At 39.7% G+C, this 27,512-nt stretch overlaps 1 protein-coding gene across 1 annotated transcript; it reads right to left on the bottom strand.

The window, feature by feature from the left end:
- Positions 1-9,543: 9,543 nt before the first annotated feature.
- Positions 9,544-27,065, bottom strand: LOC134496401 (vomeronasal type-2 receptor 26-like). The gene is made up of 6 exons (XM_063302133.1): positions 27,055-27,065; positions 22,080-22,371; positions 20,300-21,145; positions 18,418-18,645; positions 11,034-11,160; positions 9,544-10,445 (listed from the first exon to the last, which is right to left on the bottom strand). The coding sequence occupies exons 1-6, from the start codon at positions 27,063-27,065 to the stop codon at positions 9,544-9,546; spliced, it is 2,406 nt and encodes an 801-aa protein (XP_063158203.1).
- Positions 27,066-27,512: the final 447 nt, after the last annotated feature.

Below are 27,512 nucleotides of genomic sequence, written 5' to 3'. Positions count from 1 at the left end.
GGGGGTGGTGCTCATCTCCGTTTCAAAGCTGAAGAGCTGGCGTTTGTCCGTTGACACTTCCGTGGTCATGTGGCTGGCATGATTAAACGGAACGCCGTTACCTGCCCGCCAAAGCAGTACCTATTAATCTACTCACATTTGCATGTTTTCAAACTGCTAGGTTGGCAGGAGCTGGGACTAGCAACGGGAGCTCACCCCGACACGTGGATTTGAACCGCCGACCTGATCGGCAAGCTCAGCGGTTTAACCCACAGCACCACCACATTAGGCCTCAAATAATTAGTAGTGTAATATTGTCCTAATTTTTCAAGTGCTACAGTGAGTCTTCCAGCTATCTCATCAAAACTTGTGTAGCCACAGCTGTATCATCTATGTAGATAAACAGTCATGTACTGTTGGGAATTAGTTGATCATTTGTATATACAGTATATTATATAATATCGGGGACAGTACACTCTGTTGTGGCAGTCCATTCTTCTGTAACCTCCATCTACTGTTCTCTTCATTCAAAGTCACATAAAATCTCAAATTCTGTAATAGTCTGCCAATAACCCTAGTGAGTTTACTGTCTCCGGTGAGACGATCTTGCATAGCGACATCCTATGATTACCAGTGTTATACACTGCAGTTAAGTCAATAAAAGCCACTCTGGTAATTGTCTTTCATTCATAGCCATCTTCAGTATATTGCATAAGATTAAGTATTTAGCCACAGCATGACCTCCCCAGTGTGAAACCTGCTTGCTCCTTCATGATTTTTCTATCAATAATATCCACAATTTGGTTAAGGATCATCCATTCCAACACCTTGTAGAGATGGCAAAGGAGTGACACTGGTCGATAATTTTTCAGGTCATCCGGGTCTTTACCAGGGTTCAGCAAAGTGGCAAATCTAGCCTGCCTCCACTTTGGGGATCTTAAACTCATCAATACAATTATTCATAAATTGTAAAAGCCACTCCAGTGTACAAGGGCCAAACTGTTTTATCTGCTCTGTTCTTATTTCATTTATACCTGCTGCTTTATTTAGTATCATATTCCTTATGGCTTGCTCTAATTCAGATATCACAAAGGGGGGAATTTAACAATCCCTCCCTTTGTTCCCCTGCTCAAATGACTTGTTCCCTTAACTTTTTTCTTTTTATTTTCTATTCTTCAGCAGTTGTCTGGCTACTTGGTCCACTGTTACACAAATATACTTATTTACTGAACATTCTTTAAAAGCTGAGGATTACTTCTTAACGGGGTCATATGATATATATCGACAGAGCTTCTCTTTCTACAATAATAGATATTGAGTTCAAAGCCCATGTAGATGACTTGGAGGCTCCTGCTACTACTGCCATTCACTGATTTTTATCTGAGACTTCTCCTTCTCCTTCTCCTTCTCCTTCTCCTTCTCCTTCTCCTTCTCCTTCTCCTTCTCCTTCTCCTTCTCCTTCTCCTTCTTCTCTCTCTCATTACTGTCAGGAGTAACTATGATGAATATGTGTTAGTATGAAAACTCCAAAGCAGTTTCTTCCTTATGCTCTATATACACATCTTACCTGTGGAATCTTGTAGATGCCCAAAATATTGGGTTTTCAATGGGAATGTTCAGAGGTCAGATCCTTGGTAACTATTGGAGTATCCTGGATGCCACACTTGTAGTTGGGCACATGAGATAAATTGTATTGCATGATGAGAGAAATTGTATTTCAACATGATACAGCCACTTGGAAGTTGAATAGCTATCAACAATATTGAATCCCAATGAAATATTGGGAAGCATCCTGTGGTTTTCATTGATTTCCTTGACAGCAAAGGCCAAAGCAAAGATATGCTGATAATTCTCCATCGCTACACTGCAAAAAGTGATCCATTATATATTGGCAGAATTTGACAGAGTTGGTGTTCACTATTTTTCTGTCAGCCTATTAATAATGTTCTTTATAGTTTTGTTTGATGTTCATTAAAATCTTGTGAGATGTTAATTAAGAAGGAAGTCTTTCTTTTATTATATAGTACACTTGGGAATGAATTTTTCCCAATAGAAGAACAGCTTTATCTTTCATTAAGAGTAGTGTGACTAGCTTTCTAGTAATGTTATACAGATGACTTAGCCCATTGCTACCAAGAACTATGAGAAAGGACCCAATTGAGGAAAAACTATTTCAGAAGAAAGTTATAAACTGGTGGAGATTTGAAATGAAAATAATTTAAGGAGAAAAGCTCACAGAATATTTTCAGGACATATATGAAGATGGCAGCATATCCACAAATATACATGGTGGCATTTCATCTTTGTGGCAATGTGTGAATAGCACCTTAAGAGCTAATATACTACTGAAATTCAGCTATCCATTCAGATTTTCCATATTGCACATCTGAATGACAGACACATTTCCCTACACTATAATCATGAGAAAAACCTATTTCTTTTTCTAAAAGTCCATATTTTAAAACAGCTTGACATATATTTTTCAGCAGTATGTTAGAAGGGCTTTCCCTAATCCCTGCATTCAAAAGTTAATTTGGGAAAACCATTCACAGCTACAGGAACCATAATAATAATAACAACAACCCAAAACAGATATACACAGATGACTTGTTGAAAAAAATGTGTATAGTTGTATTTTATCAGAAAGAGAAGCTTTTGAAATTTCACTTTTGATTTGTTAAAGCTGACTTTTTATCAATAAGGTCATGGCTTGAATGCAGAATCTGTTTCACAGAGAAGATGACTATCCCAGGCAGCTCCCCTTTGCCTCGTTGGAGGGAATAGAAACTTTCTGTAAGGAGTGCTAGACATGTTTCCTACATGTTTGGTCCTACCATGTATGAGATATAATTAGGGAAATGGGAACAAGTGAAGGAATACCAACATCTCAGATAAGCCAGGTTCAGGAGGAAGTTGGTTGAAGAAAATTTACTTCTGCCTGAACATGGTGAAGAAAACAATCCCTCCATAGATGAAGTCCCCTGACTGTGAATATCTGTGAACTCTGGGTGGGGAATGCCATGCCTTACATTTAGCAACCTGTGCTTGGCTCACTGTGTGAGGAAAGAGTAGCAGCAGCAGTATTAAGTTCAGCATCCTGAATTCACATCTGCCCTGCCAAGGTTGGCTCCTTCCCCCACCCCCATGTCTTGAATTATAGTGAGAATCTCTGTTTACAACACTTTGTAATTTTATTGTTGGTCATTACAGCTCCAGAGAGCATTTGGAAAGTAGAATTGTTCTGGTCCCTTTGGAGAAAAAATCTTATCTTCCTGTGGCATAGAGAAATAGTAGGAATCAGTAATAACAACAAGGCTTTTCGTCATGTTAATTAAACTGTAATGTTACTGGAGGTCTTCCCCTTCTAGAGTTCTTCACCTTCTTTTGATAATTCCCCATCTCCCTTATTTATTTGTCATTGGTATTTAATTAATGGATTAAAGAAAGACAATATTTGGGAAGGAAGAAGAGGAGATTTAATACATTCAAACATATTGATTATTTTTTTTTGAGGCTACCTAAGGACTTTAGAGAGTGATTTCCCTCCCTCCTTCCTTCCTTCCTTCCTTCCTTCCTTCCTTCCTTCCTTCCTTCCTTCTTTCCTTCCTAATCAAAAGATATCTTTGATTACCAGAAAGGAAGAACAGGGGATTTAATACATATCAAACATATATACGCTTCCCTGAAGTATGCTTCCCTGTGAATGTAGGGGGGGGGGAAGGTGTCTTTTATGAAAACTAGAAATAGGCAGTGGAATTGGAAGCGTTTGGAAAGATAATTAGGGAAAATGGTCCTTCTGAATCAGCTACTTCACCAATCATTCAGAATGAAATATGGTACCATGATATAAGTTCCATTTTGATTTTTGAAAACAAGGAGAACATAACATAATTAAACCATGAAGCTGTATTTGATTCATACTAGTGCAGAACAAATTAGCAGAGAATGTATCAGGTTAAAGTGCTAAAGAATAATGACCAGATCTTGTTACTTGTGCCTAATATCAGAGTGGACTAGCCCTGAATACCCAACCAGATAGTTGACATAACACATAGTCCCATAGTTTGTTCCCATGGCCAAAATTTGAATAGATTTTCTGGTATAGCTACTGATCTCACATTCTGGGTGGCATACACCAATTACTTAAAACAATAGATTTATAATCATAGTCATTATTAAAATGTAAAAAACCACAAGGTACAAGAGAGAGTCAATGCTAACCACTGAGGAATCACCAGTCCCCCTGGAAGCCCCAGGCCTGATGACCTAGCTAGGTCTTGAGTGAGTTCCAGAACACTTACAGGAATGGAACTAACCTCACTTCAGTGGGGAGAATATTCCATAAGGCAGGCACTACGGCAGAGAAGGTCCACCTCCTGGGACCCGCCAACTCTAGTTCTCAAGCAGATGGGAACTGTTGCATGCCATAACCCAGCCCAATGCCATGAAGGCCTTTAAAGTTAAAGCCAGCACCTTGAATTTCACCCAGAAGCAAACTCGGAAACAGTGCAGCTTGCAGAGCTGAGTTATAACATGTACTGTTCTAGAAGCACACAGGACTACCCAGACCGCTGCATTCTGCACCAGCTGAAAGTTCCAAATACTTTTCAAGGGCAGCCCCATGTACAGCAGGTAACAGAGATACAATCAGGAGGTGACTAGGGAGTAACTGACTGTGAGCAGAGCCCCATGGTCTAGGAATGGGCACAACTGGCACACAACGTGAAGTGGTGTTTTCTCTGCCATTCAAGGGGCTGGTTCTCATTTTGAAAGCCCTATGTGGCACAGGGCAAGGTTTTTTATGGGACTGCCACTCCATGAGTGTTTCTGCCCATTCCACCTGATCTGATAGAGTGGGCATACCCCTTCCCTTAAAAGATGCCATCCAGTGGCACCTACAAAGCCTGTCTTTTCCAAAGCAGCCCCTGACCTTTCCTATCTGGCAGGCCTGCACCCTCTTATGTTTCCTGAAATCTGTGAAGATCTGGCTTTTCCTGCAGGCATTGTAATAGTAACCCTGAAGCCCAGGGGATTTTACAGCTGAAAGGGTGTAGAATGTGGATTGGGTGCATGGATTTTATGGATAATTTTTGTTGCATTGTTGTGTGTGTGTGTGTGTGTGTGTTCATCACTGTTGTTAGCCACACTATGTGCCAAAAGATGGATGGCAATATAGAGAGAATGAATGAATGAATGAATGAAATAACCATCCAAATTAACTTTGTGTAGTTCTTCTTAAAGAGAGTCATTAAATTGGCTTACTGACTCCTCTCTTTTAACTTGAGCTGTTCATTAGAAAGCTTTGAAGGGCTGATTTAGTTTGATAAAGTTTTGACCAACTCTCTCCATCAGAGAGTAGCTGTGAATTAAAGCAAGCACCTGCACTGAAACAATGAATCATCTTGAGAATTTCTGAATCCCCTTGGAGATTCTATGTCTTTTCTTCTAATCTGGGAACTCTTATAGAATAGATACACCTTTATTTTGATGCATAAAGATACACAAACAATTTATACAGTATATTAAATATGTGTCAGGTTTTTAACAGAGCAACTTCGTTCTCTCTTCTATTAACGTATGCTACACTTTCATTCTGCTGTTGTCAAAACAACTAGGATTTACCTGTGAGATGAAGATTAAGATTGAACAGTATTAAATTCTGCGTGATTTGGATATGTTAAGCTCAATGGCCTGATATTAAGAAGAAAAGCACACACATTTTATTTAAAACCATGAGCTTTTGTGAGTTGCAGCTTGAGCTTATGTCTTTTAATGAAATTAATGAAATAAAATTTGTTAGTCAGAAAAGCTGTTACTAAACCCATTCTGATATTTTGCTACTATTAGTAGAATACATTTTATTTTATGTCTTGGATCCAAAACTGATGGTGAACATTGATAAATTCCTAGGACATTAAAGAGAAATGGCCTATCAGTATTTGGGCTAGCAAAAATACTACAACTACCATGATGTTGTGTCATAATAAATTCATATGTTGTCAAGTTGAATGAGATTTCTTTGCAGCATCTTGAAACACAGAAAAAACATCTATTGCATGCTGCTTTGTCCAGAGTCCTACTTCATGTCCCCAGTGCTTTCATGGGTTTTTGAACCTGATCAAATAATCCAATATAGTAAAACATTCATTGACACCATGAAAACAAAATCAATGCATTTTTTTAAGACTAATGGCATAGAGATCAGTCAAATTGTCACTATCTTCATCAAAAATGCACGAGTTGTTTCACAATTTTTTTAGACACTGAGCACAATGAATATTTAATGTCCAGGAGGTATAAGGAAATCAAAGAAGCAATTAAGAATAAAAGAGAAATTTCTACTTTGAAATTTCAAAGTGTATATAGAACATAAGGAAGAAACTGCTTTGAATTCCATGAGAAGAAGATGGAATTGAAAGCTGGGGAAGCAGAGCATTTTGAATCAAGTTTCACTTTAATTGGAGTTTAGACAGAATTCATTTCTAGATAGGAAAATGAAGAATATTGAAATCAAAGTGGAAGTTTAAAGATTCTTCCTACAGCAAAGAAAGAACAAAGTCCTACAGCTCCTCGTCATACCAAAAAAGAGGAAGACATTAAAGATGGAATATGAAGCAGCTCTGTTAAGGAGGGACTTCTTAAGTACAGTCAAGAATGGAACACATAATCTAGAAATAAGAAAGAGGTAGACCTCTTGGTAAGGAAAAGAGAAAAGGTTCTTTTTTAGTAGGGATGGAAACAGCCATGGTAAATGAAAAGGGAAGGAGGGAGGGAATGAGAGAGAGAGATAGGAAGAAAGGAAAGGATAAGAGTTGCTCAATTGACTAGGCATCCTTGTTCTTCCCTGGCCCTTTGAATGTTTGACAGTCATTTTAGGGATTTCCAGTGCAGACATGGCAAACTGAACAGCTGTGCCTGTGGGCTCTGTGGGCAGAACTGATAATGTGGCAGGATTTTTGGGCTCAGGCAGGCTTTTCCTGATGCCCTGGAGTGTTTTCCTGGATAAAGAAAATGCTCGGATTATCCCATCTGTATTCCTGAATGGCGACTTGCAGCCAGAGCATTGCGAACAGCGTTTGAGCTAAGCTAGTAAGAGCCACTGGGAGGCTGGGACATCATCATTTCCAAGCTGTGCTATAGCCTTAAAAGGACACTATGACCAGCCACCCCATTTGAAATCACCCAACTTATATATTTTAAGTTTATGTACCCTAAGAGAACTAAATAAAGGAAATAAAGCCAGACTGCTCACTTGAGGGAATGATATTAAAGGCAAAACTGAAATACTTTGGCCACATAATGAGAAGACAGGACACCCTGGAGAAGATGCTGATGCTAGGGAGAGTGGAAGGCAAAAGGAAGAGGGGCCGACCAAGGGCAAGGTGGATGGATGATATTCTAGAGGTGACGGACTCGTCCCTGGGGGAGCTGGGGGTGTTGACGACTGACAGGAAGCTCTGGCGTGGGCTGGTCCATGAAGTCACAAAGAGTTGGAAGCGACTAAACAAATAAACAACAAGAACCCTAAGAGAGGCTTTCTACAGCAAGGAGAAGTGATATCTCTTGGTGCTTATTGTTATTTTTGGGGTGGTGGTGGTGGTGGTTGTTGTTATTATTTAGTTTTGGCTTGTTTCCCATCCAACTATTAAGGAGGATGGAGAGGAAATAATTGTCTCCCTGTTATTATTTTTGCACTAAATTTGAAGGTTTTAGTGTTTTCCTACACACTGAATCTGCTGGTTTGAACTTTCAGCTTTCTGCTGCTACTTTCCCTGGGGAACTGCCTGTTATCATACTTTCACTTCTGTAAACATGTTTCAGATTTTTTCTATTATCTCCTACTGTTGCTGGTTAAGTACCTCAGGAGAGCCATAATCGACTGTATGAGACATGGAGGATTTAAATCAGACTTTCTCAGATTTCCATTGTGATCTTAAACAGATACTTTTTGATTCCTGTCAAGTTATTATGCAAGATATTCAGGACATTGTAGAAAACATCAGTGCTAAAATGTGTCATCTGGTGGGGATGTCGTGGAAGAAATTGTAGAGGTCAACAATAGATATGTTTCTTCTAATAGCAAGACTGAGGCTTCTGTTGAAATGCCGGATAGCAATCAAATAGTGGAGTTGAAGAAATTTAAGGGACAGATTGAGTTGCAAGCTACAAGTGGGATTGACTTTCTGATGGAATGTTATCGAAAAGAAGGGGCTATTATGTATGGGAGGTTTTCTGAAGAGAAGACAGTGTTTTTGAGGGGGGCAGTTGGGCTGTTTGATTTCTTTAAGAAAAATGCTCTGTGTGTATTGTGGAGATATGTAAATGCTCTGGTTTATTTTGAAGTAGGATAAAGGTTTAAGAATATTTATCTGGATTGCTTTGATTTCATTGTTTGATTTCATTCCTCTATAATGATATGGATTAAGATTAATAAAGTATAGTAATAAATACATGGTTTTAGGTTTAATATGGTTAAGAATATTATAACTGTATTACTAAGTATAATGGTAGACAAGTTATATGCTTTTTAGTTCGATCTTTATTATAGAAGATAGAAATGTAAGGAATAGTAGTAGGAAGGAAATAATTAAGTTAATGTTATCTTTTGGGGGGGAAGTTGATCAGGAGGTTTATATATTTTATTTTATTTTAATATAAAGGGACTGAGCCACGGTATGTAATGAATTTTATAATGTGCCAATGGAATGATTTATAGAAATAATGTGATCTTGGTTTAATATAGAGTAAGGGATTGATTATGGAACATTGTTGTAAATTCTTGCTGTTAAAACTCAAAAGTCACATCTTTATGTTACCTTTAAAAAATATTCTTGTCTTTCCACAACATTTTAGTTTTTTTTTCTTTTTTTTTCCTTTTGTAGCTTTTTGCTTTTCTGTAGTTTTTATCTTTGTCCTAACTCTAATAAAATTCTTATTAAAAAGACAGTCATTTTAATATATTTCTAGGAGAATCTAGCAAATTAAAATGGTTTTATAATCCCCCCCTCCTCCGGAAGAAGGGATAAGGGAATGGTAGGAGGTATCATAATAACGAGTGAAAGTTGAGATTGTTAACGGTAACAAACAAGGACATCCTGATGTGACCAGCAAGAACAATAATTAAGACTGGAATTTTCAATTATCCAGTGCCTCAAGATCTAATTTATTTCCCTCACATTTGGCATCAAGATATTATTAGATTGCTCAATGAGAAGACATAACTATATATAACTTGTTGGAAAGATATGAAGGGAAACAATTCAAGAAACACTTGGGTATTCTTCCAAATTGATTCAATGACTGACATTGAATAAGGGGCTTTGGAAAAAGGTGCTGAACTTTGTGGCTGCATTACAGTGAGAATGTCAGAAAGAAATTTAGGTACAGTACATAGAGAAATACTATATTTCTAAGCATGGAAGCAAGAATAGAATAAAGGTTGAAATTAAAAAAGAAAGAAAACTGAAAATGAACATCCACAGCTAAAACACTTAAATATTTTCTATATCACTACAACCCACTGCTGGTAAGATGCATGATGTAGCCTATGGAAAGGAGATATCTTCAGCTTTTCCTGCTGATTAACTGTTCTCTTTTATTCAGTTCGGGCCTAAACAAAATAACGTAGCATTTGGGAGCAAAGATGCAGCCCAGCAACCCAGCACTGGAGGATAAGATAGAGAAGATCTCCACAATGACCATATTTTTTCCTTTGGTGCTCATGTATGTTGGAAGAAAAGTCAGCCACACACTGCAAAATATAAACATGCTAAAGGTGATGAATTTGGCTTCATTAAATGTCTCTGGCAGATTCCGAGCAAAGAAGGCTACGGTGAAGCTGGCCATGGCCAGTAAGCCCATGTAGCCCAAAACACAATAAAACATGATGGGTGATGACTCATTACATTGGAGGACAACTTCTTCACTCATGGAGTGCACATCAGTATCTGGGAAGGGGGGATACGTTGTGAGCCACAGAAGACAGATGCCTACTTGAAGAAAGGTACAAGAAAAAACAATGCAACTGGCCAGTTTCCTCCCTGTCCACTTCTTCATCTTGGATCCTGGCTGGGTGGCCTTGAAAGCCAGAAAGACCATCAGGTTTTTTGCTAACAAGCAAGAAACCGCCATGACGAAGATAACCCCAAAGGTAGTTTGGCGGAGCAGACATGTGATTGTTACTGGTCTGCCAAGGAAGAGCAGTGAACAAAGGAAACAGAGGAGAAGTGAAAGAAGAAGAATGTAGGAGAGGTCCCGATTGTTTGCTTTCACAATGTGGCTGTTGTGATGCTTCCAAAATGTCGTTAAGATCAGAACTGTGATAGCAGACAACAGGAGTGCCAAGCTGGATATGCTGATGCCTAATGGTTCTTCATAAGTCAAGTAGCTTATGATCTTCGGAATGCATACCTTCTGTTCCTTATTCGCATATTGATCTTGTGGGCATTTGACACAATCATCCATATCTGTAATTTTTTCCAAGATAAAGAAGAAAAAAGTAACAATGTGGTATTTTTAATTCATTCTATTAGTACTAGTATAGAAATCGTAGTTGGAGTAGAACGTGTAATGAGATTTCCCACCCACCCCCCAGAGATGAAGGGGAAAGGACCCTTAATTTTGCAGCTGGTGCACCTTCATGGTTATCATGAAAGGCAGTTCCACATACAGTGTCATGGATTAGTCCAGTTGGATGGGCAATAAAAAGAATGAGTTACCATTGCTGGGCATTATGGTTCAAATAGTTATGTAAATGGAACAGTAGCTGAAGGTTTTTTACTTTTTACTTCAGCTGGAGGCTAGAATCTAAGTGGGGGGGTGCAACCTTGGGACCAATATTTTTGGATTACCCAGGTTAATAAATTCCCATGTGATCTTAATTAAGAGGTACTGCCCATTGCCTTTTTTCTGCACTCATGTAGGACACTGTATAGGGAAGTAGGATGTGGTTAATCATATTATGATAAATATTGGAAATAGCTGTAAAAACCATGTTAAACTAGCAGCCTTCTTTCTCATTCTTCAATCTCTTCATATCTTCAGTACTACCTCACCTGTTTTGTTAGAAATCCACCCATTTGGACAAGGAACACAATTGTAACAACAAAATGGTTCTCCCTCCTTTATTTCCTTCCGATGACCAGGCTGACATTTGGCATTGCACAAAGAAATAGGTTGTGTCTGTTGGCAATATAAGACAAAGAAGATTATCCTCAATGGTGTGGCCTTGTAATCGTCAATGTTTATGCCAGAACATGGCATTCAGTGAAGTGTTGCAGTTTCTAAGTAGACTGACTTTACTGAAACTTTTACCAAGAGGCAGAAGTAAAAAAAAGTTCTTTTAATATTAAGTTGGTGTTGTTCTTCTTGTTGTTGCTGTTATCTATTACCAATGAATTAAGGTTGCAACCCTACAACTTTTGGGACAAGATATCCAAGGCCATTGGATTGATTTAATTGAGACTGCTGCAGTTCAGGATAAAGCTGAATCTTGTGGCAGGGAGACAATCCTATGTCAGAAAGCTTTTACCCTTTGACCATCATTGACCAAGGAAAAAAATTGGAGCAGTTGATAAAGTGGCCTGATTCAATTGGCTGCACATAGAGGTAAATCTAGAGAACTATAATCAGGAGCACATTCTCTCTCCCTCCCTCTCATCTATAAATGTACCTATATACATGTGTACATGTTTCTATCATCATATACAGTAGGTCACAGCGCTGAATTGGGATGCTCATATGGAATGGGTGCTTTGGTTGCTTGGAACATTTTAGCATGTCGGAGATTGTTGGAGGTATTATGTTTTGTACTGGATGCTGAAGAAGTCTTGGTTTACCTACTGGAAGAAGCTGGATGTGCCTGTATGTGGCCGTTGCAGTTTGTGACTCTTGCCGGCCTTTCTGGCAGTTGAGACTGAGCTGCGTGTGGTGCCCAGTGCTCAATCCCTCAGCTGGGAATTTCTTTGGAGAACAACTTTTCTGGGATTGGAGTCAGTAGCAGTGGCTGGATTGTTGGGCTGCCTGGCACATTGATCAGCTGCTTCATGCTGGGAATACTTTGTGCGTTTGGCAGCATTTGGCAATGTGGTGATAGGATGGAGAATGATAGAGGAGGGCCTCGATCAGCTTACAACTTCCATGTGCTCTGGAGGGAGGTGAAGATTCTGTAGGAGAGCAGATGGCTGCATGTCTATTTCATCGTGGGCAGGTGAAAGTGGGGGACTTTTTGTGGTGGTGAAGGGCCACGGCAAGATGGTTGCAGCTGCCTCAGCCCTGTGACCGCAGCTTGTATCCCCACACACAGATGGGTAGCTAAGTGGCCTCCTCCTTGGCTGGGAGCTGGAAGGGACCTTGTAACAGCCATTTAAGTATAGGCTGCTGTAAGGTGGAAGTCATTGCAACTTAAGGGAACTTTGATTGTGAGGATTTTGATTAGGAACTGGACTGGTCATCAAGTAGGTAAAGGCTGTGAAATGTAGTGTGCAGTTCTGCTGTCCTCTCCATGGGTGAGAGCTGGGGAAGAGGGGCTCTGGATCCCTGAGATTGTGGATATATGGGTGCCTATCCAGTCTGGTGAGAGGGGACTGGCTGAAGGCATTGTGTGATGGCCTATGGGAGTGAGGGGTCAACACTAAGTGCACTGCAGAAGTGCCTCTGGTCTTAGGAGGACCTTGGTTGGCTGATTGTTGGTTGTGGAGACTCCTCCACAGGGAGGCTAGACCTTTAGATACCTCCACCCCAGATGACTGATGGATCCAGAGGAAGTTTCGGGTTGTTCCAGATGGTCTGCTGTAGAGTATTATTGAAGCCGTGGTGGCTGCCTGGAATGGGAGGGCAGTTGAGGCTCTGGATAGGATGGCACCTGAGAGACCTCTGTGCCCATAATTGTTGAACACTGTGCAGTTTTCAAAAGAGCTGAGGGAGAGTAGCGGGTGAAGAAGAGCAGCACCTATCCTTGGCCGCTGGTCACTGATGCCCTGGAGGGCACATGTGACTGGGTCCTGGCAGTGGTAGATTCTTCCTGAAAGAGAGGTGGTTCTGCTGGGTCTTAATGAGGCAGTGGTGCACCTCCTTCTCAAGAGGCCATCCCTTAACCCAACCAGTCTGGACAATTTTCATCCAGTTTCCAACCATCCCATTATAGGGACGATTGTGGAGAAGGTAGTCACACTACAACTTCAAATGTTGTAACAGATTATCTGGACCCTTTTCAGTCAGGATTAAGGCCAGTGTATGTGATGAATATGGAATTGATCATGTTCTTGGATGACCTCTGGTGGGAGTGGGATGGGGATAGTTCATCCCCTTAGCTCTTCTTGACCTCTCAGCAGCTTTCAAACTATCAAACATGGTATCATTCTGGACCAGCTCCGGGAGGCGGGACTGGGCGGGACAGTGCTGTTTTTGTTCTCCTGCTTCCTCTGGGGCTGGTTCCAGTCCATGTTAATAGGAGGGGAGAGGACCAGTCCATGACTCCTACTTTGTGGGGTGCCTCGGGACTCAGTCCATTTTCCCCTCCTGTTTAATATCTTTCTGGGGCCACTGGATGAGCTCATCCAATGGTCTCCAGTGAAGTGTCACCATTTTGCTGATGATACCCAACTTTATATGTCTACCCCAGGATGCCTGAGGGATGCCATGGACATCCTGTCCCAGTGTCTGGAGGCTGTGGAGTGCTGGATGGAGAGCTGTAGGCTTTAGCTCAAACCACCTGGAGCCATCTGGAGATTCTACAGCAACTGCCGGTCTACCGGAAATAGAAGCCAGCTGAAGTGACTTGGAAAAGAAGGAAGAAGCCATGGCTACATCCCAGCCCTCAGCGATGCCTCTGAAGCGCCTATCAGACACCAACTATTTGAATTGGGCCCTGAAGATGGAGATGTATCTTTGCAAAGAGTATCTTTAGCTGCCAATTGGTGAGCAACCCCCACCCCCCAATATCCCAGTGCCGAATGGCTAAGACAAGACGAGTGGGCTAGAGCCACCATTATCCTGGGAGCTGAGGACAATCAGCTAGTCCACATGCAAGGTATGCAGTCTGCAAAGCAACTTTGGGATGCTTTGAGAGAATTGTATGTAAAGGCAAATGCAGAGAGTAAAGTTACCCTGACAAAAGAGCTGTACAAAGCCTACCATGCAGAAGGAGATAGCCCTCCTGAGCACCTGCATTATATTCAGCAGCTGTTTGTTGAATTGCAGGAGAGAGGAATGGAATTTACACCTCTCACAAAATCCTGTATCCTCCTGTCCTCATTGAATGAAACGTGGGACACACTGATTTGTACCCTGGAGGCTATGCCTGAAGCAGACCTCACCCCATCATATGTTACACAGCACTTACACGCTGAATGGGAGAAGAGAGAGGAAAGATCCCCCCCCCCATCTCTTCTGGAAAGCTGCAGGACCAGAAAACAAGGGAAAAGAAGCTGAGGCCACAGCGCTAGCCGGCCAGCAATGCTGCACTTGTGGTTCAGCCAGACATTTGCAGAAAGACTGTTCCTTGAGACCCAAGAGTAGAAAGACAGAGAAGAAGAACACAAGGGAAACACAGAAGAAGGCTCTTCAGACAACCCAAATTGCACAGTTTACTGAGAAGGGTAATTCTGATGTATGGGTGCTAGATTCTGGGGCGAATTGTCACTTATGTAATTGTAAAAACACTTTTTGTCACTGTCTAAAACTGACAGACAAAGTATATCTTTGGCTGATGGGTCTGTGACCAAAATTATGGAACAAGGTGACTTGTATTTATCCTGCTTGGGAGAAACTGTGAAAGGTGTGTTGTATGTGCCAGAATTAGAGTCAAACCTTTTATCTGTGGCACAATTGGCTGCAACAGGGTATATCATAACATGTAAGAAAAATGGTTGTCAGATATGTAAAAAGGGGAAATTGTGTGCTATTGGTATGTTAAAAGACTCCTTGTACATTGTGCAAAATGCAAGGAAGCCAAGCTGCAAGGCTGCAGTTGGCAACACTCCATATCATGACTAATGTGTACACCTGATGCATCGAAGATTTGGTCATGCTTTTGAAGTATATGGCACAAATGCCAGAGCTGTGTGCTGACCTAAAGATAAAACTCTGTGACAAATACGTAGATTGTGTAGTTTGCAAAGAATGCAAAACACTAAAAGCTCCTGTGAGTAAGCACAGTGACAGAGTTACAACTAGACCTTTGGAAGTTGTACACTCTGACATTATTGGTCCCTTTGCTCCAAGTGTTGGACCAGCAAGGTATGCAATGACCATCACTGATGAGTTCTCAAGGTACACATTATCTACATCTTAAAACATAAAGATGAGGCATTTGAGAAACTTAAAGGTTTTGTGACATGGGCAAATGGAAAATTCCCAAGGCCTGTATCTGCACTCCAATGTGATAGAGGTGGAGAGTTCCTTTCTCACAAATTCTAAACGTCCTAGAAAAAAAGGGGATAGAACAAATCCGTTCTAACCTTTACACACCTGAGTAAAATGGTGTTGCTGAAAGAAAGGGCAGAACCTTGCAAAATGCAATGGAATGCATGCTGAAAGATTCCCATTTATCCTTTAAGTATTGGGGAGAGGCAATATCTACTGCGTGTTATGTACAAAAAAGATTGTATAACCCTGTGATTCAGGACACTCCATTCCACTTGTTTTATGGTGTGAAACCAAAGGTAAACCATCTTAGAGTGTTTGGTAGCACTGCTTGGGTTCACATTCCAAAACAACAGAGAAGGAAAGGAGGCCTCACAACAAAGAAAGTTATCTTTGTTGGCTATGAACAAAGCCAAAGGAGCTACAGGTTCATAATGGGAGAGAAATTAATAATTAGCAAAAGCGCTTCTTTTGCTGAACAAAACTGGGGGAGATTAAATTCTAGCTCTCCAGTTGATCTGACCACCACAAGAGAACAGCAAGGACGCACTGATAGTGATCTTTTGCCTGATGAGGACATGAAGCCAGAAAAGCACTCTGAAGATCTGTCTGATGAGACAGATGCTTCTCAGGAAATTGATAGGAGTCAAAATTTAAGCCCCGTATTACCTCACAGGTCTCAGAGAAGTAATACGGGTGTTCCTCCATCAAGTTTTCAGGCTGAAACAGTAAAGGCTTTTCACATATTCACATAACCTGAATCTTTAGAACAAATGAATGCTTTACCACCTGAGATTGCACAAAATTGGCATTCTGCCATGCAATAGGAATTAGCATCCTTGTAAGAAAATAAAACATGGAAACTGGTAAATCTACCTCCCAATGAACGCTGTCTAGGTTGTAGCTGGGTTGTCAAACTCAAAAAGGATGCTGATGGCAAAATCCAAATATATATAGCAAGGTTGGTTGCAAAAGGGTTCACTCAAAGGAAAGATTTAGACTTCGACAAGACTTTTGCACCAGTTATTAAAGGTGAATCAATTAGATTACTGTTAGAAATTGCTGCACTCAAAGGAATGTCAGTTCACCACTATGACATTCAGACTGCATTTCTCTATGGTGATTTAGACCACAAATTATACATGCAGCAACACCCTGGCTATGAAAAAGGGGAGAATCTAGTCTGTGAACTGCTGAAGTCAATCTATGGGTTAAAATGAGCTGCTAGATCCTAGAACAAAAATTAGATGAAAAACTTCAGAATTTTGATTTTGAAAAAGGAAAAGCAGATCCATGTGTATATATGAAGAAAGATAAACAAGGCTGTATGTATCTGTGCCTTTATGTTGATGATTTGCTGCTGTTCACATCAACAGAAAAACAAAGGCTTGATTTTGAAGCCTGCATGAAAAGCCATTTCACATTAAAAATCCTTGGAACACTAACAAATTATCTAGGCTTGGAAATACACAGTGAGAAGGATGGTAGCTTTCTGTTAAGCCAATGTAGTAAAATTCAAAAGCTCCTAGAGGATTTTAATATGCAAGACTGTAAACCAGTCTCGATTCCTATGATAACAGATTTTCAGAAAATTTACTTTGCAAATCACTCTCACCCAGATATCTCAAATTATGTGGCCATTTTAAGTAGACAGGTAGAGAAGCCTACATCTACTGGAAAAGCAGCATTGAAGAGGTGAATGAGGTTTTTGCAAGGAACAAAGGATTATTGCTGAAGCTGTGGAACAGAGAAATTGCAGGCTTTTGCAGATTCTGACTGGGGAGTAGATGTCAGTGACAGGAAATCCACTTCTGGGATTTTAATTCGATTTGCTGGGTCAAGCTTAGGCTGGCATTCTAGAAAGCAAACACTTGTTGCTCTTTCTACTGCAGAAGCAGAGATTTATTCTCTAACACAAACCTGTAATGCGGTTATATGGTTTAAACATTTCTTAAAAGACATAGGCATGGAAGTGAAGCAGCCTATAACTGTTTATGAGGATAATCAAGCTTGCATTGCTATGGCAAAATCTGAAGCCTGCAAGAATAGGACAAAACGTATCGATATTAGATATCAATATATGAAAGATATGATAGCCAAAGGAGAAATAATGCTGAAATATTGTGAATCAAAAGACATGATTACTGATATTTTAACCAAACCTTTTTCTGTACCAAGACACAAAGAGTTAACAAAGCAAATTGGTCTGCATTTCATTCTGTAGCAGAAAAAGGGGAGTGTTTGGTGTATTCTTTTCTCCTACAGATTAAGGTTACTATGGTAACTAATTATTTTGTTCAGGGGAAGAGGTTGAATTTAATTGTCCTCTTTTTCGGTGTTAATAGTTGCATAGCCTGAAGTGAGGGGAGTTTGCTTATTACTTTCAGTTCCTTCTCTTTAGGCTTGCAGAGAGTAAGCAGCTCTCAGACAGCCTGAGAGTATGCAGGAGAGAGAGGTATCTTCACTCAGCAAAAAGCCTGCAAATATATTTTTGTGCTTTCTGTAAATAAATTTATTTTTATAGAAATGCCTGGTGTGTGACTTTTCTGATCTCTCCTGGGCCAAATGCTTTCTAGCACTCTGCCAACAGGATGGACATGCATCCTGTTGTCTAAGGAATGCTTTTTGGCAGGGCCTTTTCTGCTTTAGACCTGCCAAAAAGACATGGCTTTAGGCCCAATACAGGGGCCCCAAATATCTTCAACGAACCGTTTCTTGGTTAACTTAGAATGTGTGATTTTTCTCAGCTGCTTTGTATTTCAATTTGTTTATTACTGAAATTGTTTTCATTTTTAAAATTTGGAGCCACCTGGTGAGAGGGGCAACCAAACGAACTGAATAAATGAATGAATGAAGAAATGAATGAATGAATGAATGAATGAATGAATGAATGAATGAATCAATCAATCAATCAATCAATCAATCAATCATCCTTTGGAAGAATTCCTATTGGAACCATATGAAGATGGGTTTGTATTTCAAACGATATCACTGGAATTGATGAAAGAATATAATCAAGGAATCACATACTGGAGCTGAAGTGTTTCCAGCAGATAGTAATAAGCTTCTACCTACCTGGTTATATGCTCTGTGCCATGCTATCTCCTCTTCCTGAATGAGGAGTTGTTTATGGGGAGGTGCCCATGTGTCCATCCTTCCAACTTTCAGTCCAACGAAAGATTGATTGGGGAATGTGACCCAATTTATGATGTCAAAACCTGCAAGCAGATAGCCATCCTGGTCAAAGGAAACTCTGTCTCCAGCACTGTTGTTAAAGAATGATGATTTCAGGTGATAAGAAAGCTGAATTGAAAAGGAATGGACAAATGTGACTGAGGTTTTGTTGCCTCCAATTCTGGATTGAGGGAGATTGCACAAGAGGCTCACCTGATATCAAAGTGGTCATTTTAGCAACAGAACAGCATTCCTTATTTGTTAACGCTTCTTTCATCTTTAGTTTTCTGGGAAGATTTTCAATAGTTGCTTGACATTGCCTTCTTCCTAGTGCCGAGAGAGACTGACAGGCCCAAAGTCACCTAGCACGCTTCGTGACTGAAGCTCACGGTCTCCCAGTTTCTAGCCTCATGCCTTAAAAACTACACCAAAGTGGCTCATCAAACAGAATAAGGGAATGATGTTGCTATTCAAAATTAAGTCCACAGTTGTCGACTTTTCTACTTCTGCCTTTCCTCTTTGTTAGATCTGCTTCCAACATCCAATATATTTTCTACTAATATTAGGCTCCCTTGACCTTTCTATGTATATTCAGGACTTTTCTCAATATGTTGGATGGTGGGATCATTCTACACTATAGGAAGCATCAGACAAGAAAAAAAAATGCACAAGAGACTTTTATTCTCATGTCTTCTGATTCAACCATTTTTCCCTGCCTACTTTAAAGAAATAAGTTTAAAAAGTAATATGGTTTAGATTTATCCTTGTACTGCTCAGAGTGTTTCTTTTTAAATATTCCTAAAGAAAAGCACATCCCAATTTCATGTCACTGGATTGATATTCTCCTTTGTTAATTGAAATTTTAGTCATTTTGTGGAAATGCAAAAAGGGCAGCAGTTCAGTCAATTTTATTTCAGTCCTGGGTCAGCAAATAATTAATATCATAACAAGTGTGCTAAAATAGAAATAATAATAAAAAGTCATATTGATAGAATAAAATAAGGTAAAGATAAAGATAGTAATGTAAAATTACAGAGTACAGGACTTAAAATGAAAAAAGAATCCTATAAAATTACAAGTAGTTTTGCAATGAAAAATCTAAATGCTAGAAATTACTAGAATGGATTACTACAAAAGGACAAAAGTAATATGAGAATTTTTAAAACATGATTAGAATGTAAAGCTAGGCTGACCTATATTAAGTCTGATGCTTGCTGCAGCCCTACTCGGTTTGTTGGGATTCAGACAATTCTGGTTCAACCAATTATAACAAAGAAATAGCCCAAAAGAAAACATGGAATGGCATGTGTGTATTTAAAAGGAAGAGAGAAAAAAAGTGGGGAGAGGAGACGGAGGAAGGAGGAAATGGGAGAAAAGGAAGAGAAAATACACTGAGTTATTGAAGCCTAGTTAAGGGTCAGCATCACCCATACCTGGGTGTTGCGTTAAACATGGGGAAATATGCATATCTTGCACATTTCTATTAAAAATGCAATGCAGGAACACATTACCCACAGTTTCAATGGCCCCTCAACACAAGGACAGGGCTGCAGCTCCTTTGGTATTGGACACGAAGTTCCCTCCAAGAGAGCGGAGGGGAGGACATTACAGCATGGAAGAGCAAGAGCTCTTCTGTTATTTGGGGGGACAATATTGTAGAGCTAATGTGCAGGGGCAAAACTTTTTTGTGGGTCCCTGAATTAATATATGGGGGGACCTGGCGAAGATCAAGAGCAAGAATGCCACAAATGGTTTTCTCTATGTAAATGTTTGAGTTTATTACCTGCCAGAGCTGCTGATCCAGGCCTTTCCTTCTCTCTCTCTCGTCCACTGCCTTGTGTCTGGAGACTGATGAATATATGACATGTAAGGCATGAGCCACAGCATGAACAGCATTGTAGATGCTGTAGCTTTGGCCCGTGATCCTCATTGGAAAGACGTGCTCAGGAAGGTTCTCCAGCTTCTCCATTCCCGTGCAGGCATCCCCACTCTTATCATGGAACCGAGAACCCTGGAGTGGACAGTCAAATGCCTGAGCCCAGAAATCTCTGATGAAACCGTCCCCTTCTGTATTCATAGGGTTAGTGTTCTGGAGAAATTGCTGGAATCCTGGGACTTCATTGGAATGAACGGTAAAGGATAAAGCACCATGGAATTCTAGTGTATGCCAGTCATTATTTCCAATAATGGTTTTTAGTTCCATCCCAGCAGTCAGAAGCCAGACATGACCTTTGGATTTTTGTATACGGTGCCTAAATTCAGAAGAGAGCCACCATCTCAACAATATCATGGAACACATGTCTCCACTGAAAACCAGAACGTTGGCTTTGCTGTTCATGACTTGATAGTAAAATTTTGTTGCACATTTTATGTAGTTTACACTGTGGCATAAAATGAATGTATCTACCTTTGCAGTACAGATACCATTTTTTGAATATTCTGGAATGATGACATGCATGACGCTCTCTAAATGCATCCCATTGGCAACAAAGAATGTAATCCAATTCCACCTGAAATGCTGGAGTAATTTCATAATCCCTCTGTACTGATAAAGTATATTTGGAACCATCTGGTAGTAGTAAAGCAGATGGTTCTTTTCTGCTGCCACCATTCCAGAGCCATACATGAACTGAAAATACATTGAGATAAGAAATACCATGTTTTTCAACAGGTCCTGTGCCCACTAGATGAATAAGTGAGAGAAGTGGACATGCTCTGTGTTAGAGTTATATAAGAGAATTTGCTGATGAATTCTTTTTCATTTACTACTATCATTGGAGCTTAATAGTGTTTGGCCTCTTTTCTGATCCCCTTTGTACTTAAGAGATTTTTATTATTCCATTAACAGTTTTTTCTTGGTTTCCAAATTCTACATTTTAGTGAACCATGTTCTAAATGAAAACAGTGAAATTCTTTCCATTTTGCAATAATGTAACACTCAGACAAAGATATTCTGGAGCTAAATACCATGCTCAGCTCTATAATTTAGAAGTATCCTAAATCTAAAATGAAGTAAAGTAAAATAAACAACAAGAAGAAGAATACGTAGTATTAAAAAATTCTGCAAATTTTAAATGCACTTAATATATGGGGCATTTTTAAAAAGTGGTCTATTAGGACTATTTATTATAAATGTACTGTATTCTGAAATCTGTCAAATATATTTTATCACAAGAGTTCTTTCATAAACTTTGATCACCAATGTAATATATCATAGTTCCATTATATCTGGTAATGAAAGATTGTGATAACTTTTAGGTGCCCAGGAGCTACTTTACTGAACATTCTTTAAAAGCTGTGGATTACTGCTTGATGTGGCCATATGAGATCTACGGACGGAGCTTCTCTTTCTCTCATAATAGAGATTGAGTTCAAAGCCCCTGTAGATTACTCGGATGCTCAAGCTAGTACTTGTCTTCACAGATTTTTATCTAAGGCATCTCCTTCTCCTTCCCCTTCTCCTTGTCCCTCTGATTATTGCCAATAGCAACTGCAATGAGTATGCCTGAGTATGAAAACTCCCATGAACTTTCTAACCTTTTCTCCACATATGCACATCCTACCTGTGGAATCTTGTAGATGCCCAAAATGTTGGGTTTCCAATGGGAACGTTCACAGGTCAGATCCTCAGTAACTGCCAAGAGAGCCTCCTGGATGCCACACTTGTAGTTGGGCACAAGGTTGTTGTCGGATGAGAGAAACTGTAGTGCAGCATGATAGGTCCACATGGAACTTAAATAGCTGTCATAAATATTGAATCCCAGTGTAATATTGGGTAATATCCTGGGGTTTTCATTGATTTCTTTGACAGCAAAGGCCAAAGCTAAGATGTGCTGATAATTCTCCGTCACTACACTGCAAAGAGATTTCCATTACCTACTGTGAACTTTGGACTTGTTTTCCCTTCACTATTGTACTGTCATCCTGTTAGTTTTGTTCATTACAGTTTTGTTGGTTTGTCATTAAATATTGTGAGATGTTGAATATGAAGGCACTCTTTTATTACCTAGTACTCTTGAGAATGAAGTTTTCCAATTATGAGACCAGCTTTATCTTCCATTAAGAGCAAGGCGACTATCCTAACATTGCTTAAATGCAGAAACAGACACTTTTTAAATGATCACTGGGAAAAAAAATGGAAGCCTGTGTAGTCTGGGGAAGATAAATGGGAATATGATGGCCTGCTTTAGTAAGCTTGTTTACAGTAAACATATGTTTTGGGGGAGGGTATGAGTAAGTGGAATAGCTCACTTTCCAGGGATTTACACAGATGACTTAGCCTGTTATTACTAAGGAACATAGGAAATAGGTACAATGGAGGAAAACCTATTTTAGAAGAGAGTATAAATTGTTGGAGATTGGAAATGAAAATAATTTAAATAGGCCATCTCACACAATATTGGCAGGACGTATTTGAAAACCGCAACTTATTCACACAAAAACAGGGTGGCATTTCATCTTTGTGGCAATGATGTGAATAGCACTTTAAGAGCTAATATACTACCGAAATTGAACTGTCCAGCAGATTTCCTATATTTCAGAGAACAGTGACAGACACACTTTAATTGTGACAAAATCTACTACTAACTGCCTTTCTCCAAAGGATCGTATTTTAACATATATGTCTCAGTACTATGTTACAAGGACTTTCCCTAATCCCTGAATTAAAAAAGTTAATTTGCAAAGAGAAATTATGGCTGTGGTAATCATAATGACAACATCAACAACCCAAACCAGAGGAACACAGATTACTTCTTGCAAAATTTCTATATACTTGTATATTATAAAAAAGGGGGAAAAAAAGCTTTTTGAAATCTCCTGTTGATTTGTTAAAGTTGCATACAAAAAAAAAAACGGGTGATGGCTTGAATGCAGACATTGTTTCACACTGAACATATCTATCCCAGGCAGGTCCCCTTTGCCTACTTGGAGGGAATGGCAGTGTTTTGTAAGGAGTGCTAGACATGTTTCCTACTTGTTTGGTCTTACCAAGTATGAGATTTTAGTAGGAAACGGGGAAAAAAAGACACAGAAGAAATACTAACTTCTTAGATAAGTCAGGTTCAGGAGGAAGTTGGTTGAAGAAAATTTGCTTCTGCATGAACATGGTGAAGAAAACAATCCCTCCATAAATGAAGTCCCCTGACTGTGAATATCTGTGAACTCTGGGTGGGGAATGCCATGCCTTACATTTAGCAACCTGTGCTTGGCTCACTGTGTGAGGAAAGAGTAGCAGCAGCAGTATTAAGATCAGCATCCTGAATTCAAGTTGCTCTGTAAGGTTGATTCTTTTTTTTTTCCCCACATGACCTGAATTATAATGAGAATGTCTGACTCCTGTACAAGACTTGGTAGTTTTATTGTTGTTCACTACAACCTCAGGGAGGATTTTACAAGTAGAATTACTCTGTTCCCTTTGGAGTGAAAATCTTGTGTTTCTGTGTCAAAGCTAAATAGCAGGTATTAGAAATAACAGCACAGCTTTTCTTCTTATTAATTAAACAGTAAGGTTACTGGAGTTCTTCCCCTTCTGTTCTGTCCATAAAATCCCCATTTCCCTTACTCCCTTTATTTGTCATAACTATTTAATTAGTGGATAGAAGAAGGCCAATATTTGGGAAGGAAGAACAGGGGATTTCATGCATTCATGCATGGCCCATCTTTTTCTGCGGCTACCTAAGGACTCCAGAGAGTGATTTGATGATATGGCTGGAATGTAACTTCCTTCCTTCCTTCCTTCCTTCCTTCCTTCCTTCCTTCCTTCCTTCCTTCCTTCCTTCCTTCCTTCCTTCCTTCCTTCCTTCCTTCCTTCCCTCCTTCCTCAAAACATATATTTGATTAACTGAAATATGCTTGCCTGTGAATGTGGAGAAAAAAAAATGTCTTCTATTTTTTTAAATCGTATGGCATAACAGTTAGGTGTTCACGCTGCTTTTTCTTGCCTGGAAATCCTTGTGAGGTCCAGCAGCCATATGTGTAGACTATTTAGTCGTGACAAGTCACCTTGCCTGGGGTGCACCAGGAGGACACTCGTCTACATTGCACTGAGTTGGGCTGAGAGAAAGTGACTGGCCCAAGGTCACCCAGCCGGCTTTCATGCCTAAGGCAGGAATGGAACTCAGAGGCTCCTGGTTTATAGCCAGAACCTTAACCCCTAGGCCAAACTGCCTCTCATTGTCTTCCATGAAAACTAATGATGGGCAATAGAATTGGGATTGTTTGGAAAAATAATTAGGGAAAGTGGTGCTTCTGAATCAGTTACTCCACCAATATTCAGAATTAAATATGGTACCATGTGATAATTTCTATTTTGATTTTTTTAAAAAGGAGGCAATAACATTATTTAACCCTGAAGCTGTATGTGATTCATACTAGTGAGGAACAAATTAACAACGAATGCATCAGGTTAAAGTCGTAAAGGATAATGACCAAATGTTGTTATTTGTTGTGCCTAATATCAGAGTGGACTAGCCCTGATGAAGCAGTCAGGTAGATGACATAACACATAGTCCAATAAGTCGTTCTTGTGGCCAGCACTTGCTTAGATTTCTTTTGAATTTGAATATGTCAACGACAAATTATAGATAGATAATAAATACTTAAACAATATAGATTTTTACTTTGAATTATATGAAGGGCAAACTACAAAAAAGAGGTAGAGGGAACATTAATGCCAATACCCCGAGCCCATCTTCTGGTGGAAGAGTTTCTGCTACCTCCCCTGGTGCTCAAATACCCCTCTTGCCTGACCCCGCTTTGACTGCTTAAGGGTATCACCACATGGGCCACTACTGTCTCCCTCAAGGTCACTACTACAACACAAGTGTTGCAAGCCCTGGCAAATCCAGCATGCCTCATTAGCATGTGAATTAGCATGTAAATTGAATTGTCCCACAATGCAACTCTGAGGAAGCTGTTTGCTGCCACTCCTACTTCATCTCACTGACATGCTCACTGAAGCTATCTGAGATAACTTTTCTTTTTTTTCTGTGCCAGCTTCTCAGCTGTGTTATAAGCTCTGCTGCATTTCAGTGGTTCTAGCCGGCCACTAAATTGGCTTCACCAACCTGGAAGCCACTCTCCCTGGCAGAGCAAACTATCCTCTTCCACAGCATTGCTATCCAGGATGGCCCAGCCTCATGCAAGGAACAGTTGGTTTCTACACTGGAGGCTACTTTCTTCACCATATTTTTCATTGTTGTAACTCTCATCCATTTGACCCTGCCATGTTGCAGCTGATAACAAATACAGCAAAAGTAAAACGAGCACCCCAGTTTGGGCAAAACATTTGTTTCGTGACCATGGATTCTCTAGTTTCCATTTACTTCACTTCCATCAACATCTCTTGCTGAGTCAGAGACAGAGACAGAGACATAAAACAGTACTAGGTAAAGTTAAAGAAACAGAGAAGAAAAAGAGAAGGGTTACTCCATTTACCAGGCATTCTTGTTTCTCTGTCAAATTGATATAGCCACCAAGCTCACCAAAAGTGGCTCTGCACAGTGTACAACAATTAATTTAACTAATAAATATATAAAAATAGTCATTATGAAATGTAAAAAAACACAAGCTACAAAAGAGTGTGAATGTTGGTGTTGATGATTAAATGGTTTGATTTTAGAGACACAATGTTCCCAAATGTTTAATTAATACAAGAGATTAACTTTTCTGTACTTTTGTTTCTGTGTTGGAGAAAGTCAGAAGCCACCTGTCTTACCTGTCTTTTTCTATCTATCCTTGCACTGTTTCAGTTTCTCTTCTTCCTTTTTTCAACTTTTTTAGACTTGTATTCTATCTGTTCTATATCTTGTATTTTGTCTTTTAATTGAAAATTTATAACGCTCTATGAAAAAGAGGGAGAGAGAAAGAGAGACAGCAGTAGGTTTGCATATGCCCTTGCTCTGAGTGAGCCCCATTGATGATGAGGGAGCCAAGATCCAGTCTCAGAGAAGACTACTCTGAGGTTAGGAAAGGCATTGACTTCTTCTATTGGCTCACCATCTAACAGCCATCTATGGCTGGATCTTGTTTTCCAAAAAACATGTTTATTTTTTTTAACTGTCTTTTGTCAATAATCATAGAATTACTATGAAAGTAGCAGCCAAGTCTTCTTACCAACCTTTCCAAACTAACTTGTGAATATGATTGTAGTATCATGTCTCCAACATAGAGCAAGGTGTTGCAATTTGCATTGAGTGCTTAGGCATGTGCATTTCAGGATCCTTCATCAGTCCTGGGAAGATGTTAATGTATAGACTGAACAGCAGTGGTGCAAGTATGCACCCTTGGCTTACACCACTGGGATGGACCTATGTGAAAACTCTTGGAACTGGATTTAGCTCTCAGTGTTTCTTCAATATGTGACACAATTTAGTGAATGCGTTGGAGACCGACTGCCAGTCAGCAGTGGGTGACGGGATTATTAAGGCCCAACTGGCAGCATTCTCTGGTTTAAGGCTTTTTAGAATTGCCTTGGTATCTACTTTGGAGCAAATTAACCTTTCATTTTGACTCACCTCTGAGTTATTAATAACCCACCTATCAGCCATGTTATGTGATCCTATGTCTGAAGGGCCCAATTTTTTCACACTCACTGACTGATGATCTCTTTCTCCTCTTGCATTGATATTGGCCTCTGAAAAAAAGGTCAGCTTTACTTCTTGATACATAGATGAGATCTAACACAATACTTGAATGGGCTGAATGGAAAGTGTATCTGTATACATAATTATTACCCTTACCTCCCAAAATTGGAAAAAGTACATTTAAAAATCAGTGATACCAAATATAGTCCAGCAGTATTACTTTTGTTGTCTCTTGAAAACCACTGTGGATGTTTATCAAAAAACTCATTTCGGAGTCCACTATATCAAGTGAAATCATGGCGAGATTGGCCTAATTTGGCATTAAAATCCCCAAGTAATATGATTATGGCTTGAGTATGCAAAGCAACTATTTCTTCCAAAATTACATTTAAAAATCAGTGGTACCAAATA

The sequence above is a fragment of the Candoia aspera genome, chromosome 4 (assembly GCF_035149785.1).
Source record: "Candoia aspera isolate rCanAsp1 chromosome 4, rCanAsp1.hap2, whole genome shotgun sequence".
Taxonomy (NCBI): domain Eukaryota; kingdom Metazoa; phylum Chordata; class Lepidosauria; order Squamata; family Boidae; genus Candoia; species Candoia aspera.
This window is presented reverse-complemented; position numbering and strand designations above follow the sequence as displayed.

Excerpts from the sequence above, each read along its gene's own strand:
- LOC134496401 (XM_063302133.1), bottom strand. Across the intron at positions 21,146-22,079 it reads GCATCTACAAGATTCCACAG|TTCATGTATGGCTCTGGAAT; the intron begins GTAGGATGTGCA and ends ATGTATTTTCAG. Across the intron at positions 18,646-20,299 it reads TGGATCAGCAGCTCTGGCAG|CTTTCTTATCACCTGAAATC; the intron begins GTAATAAACTCA and ends TTTTCAATTCAG.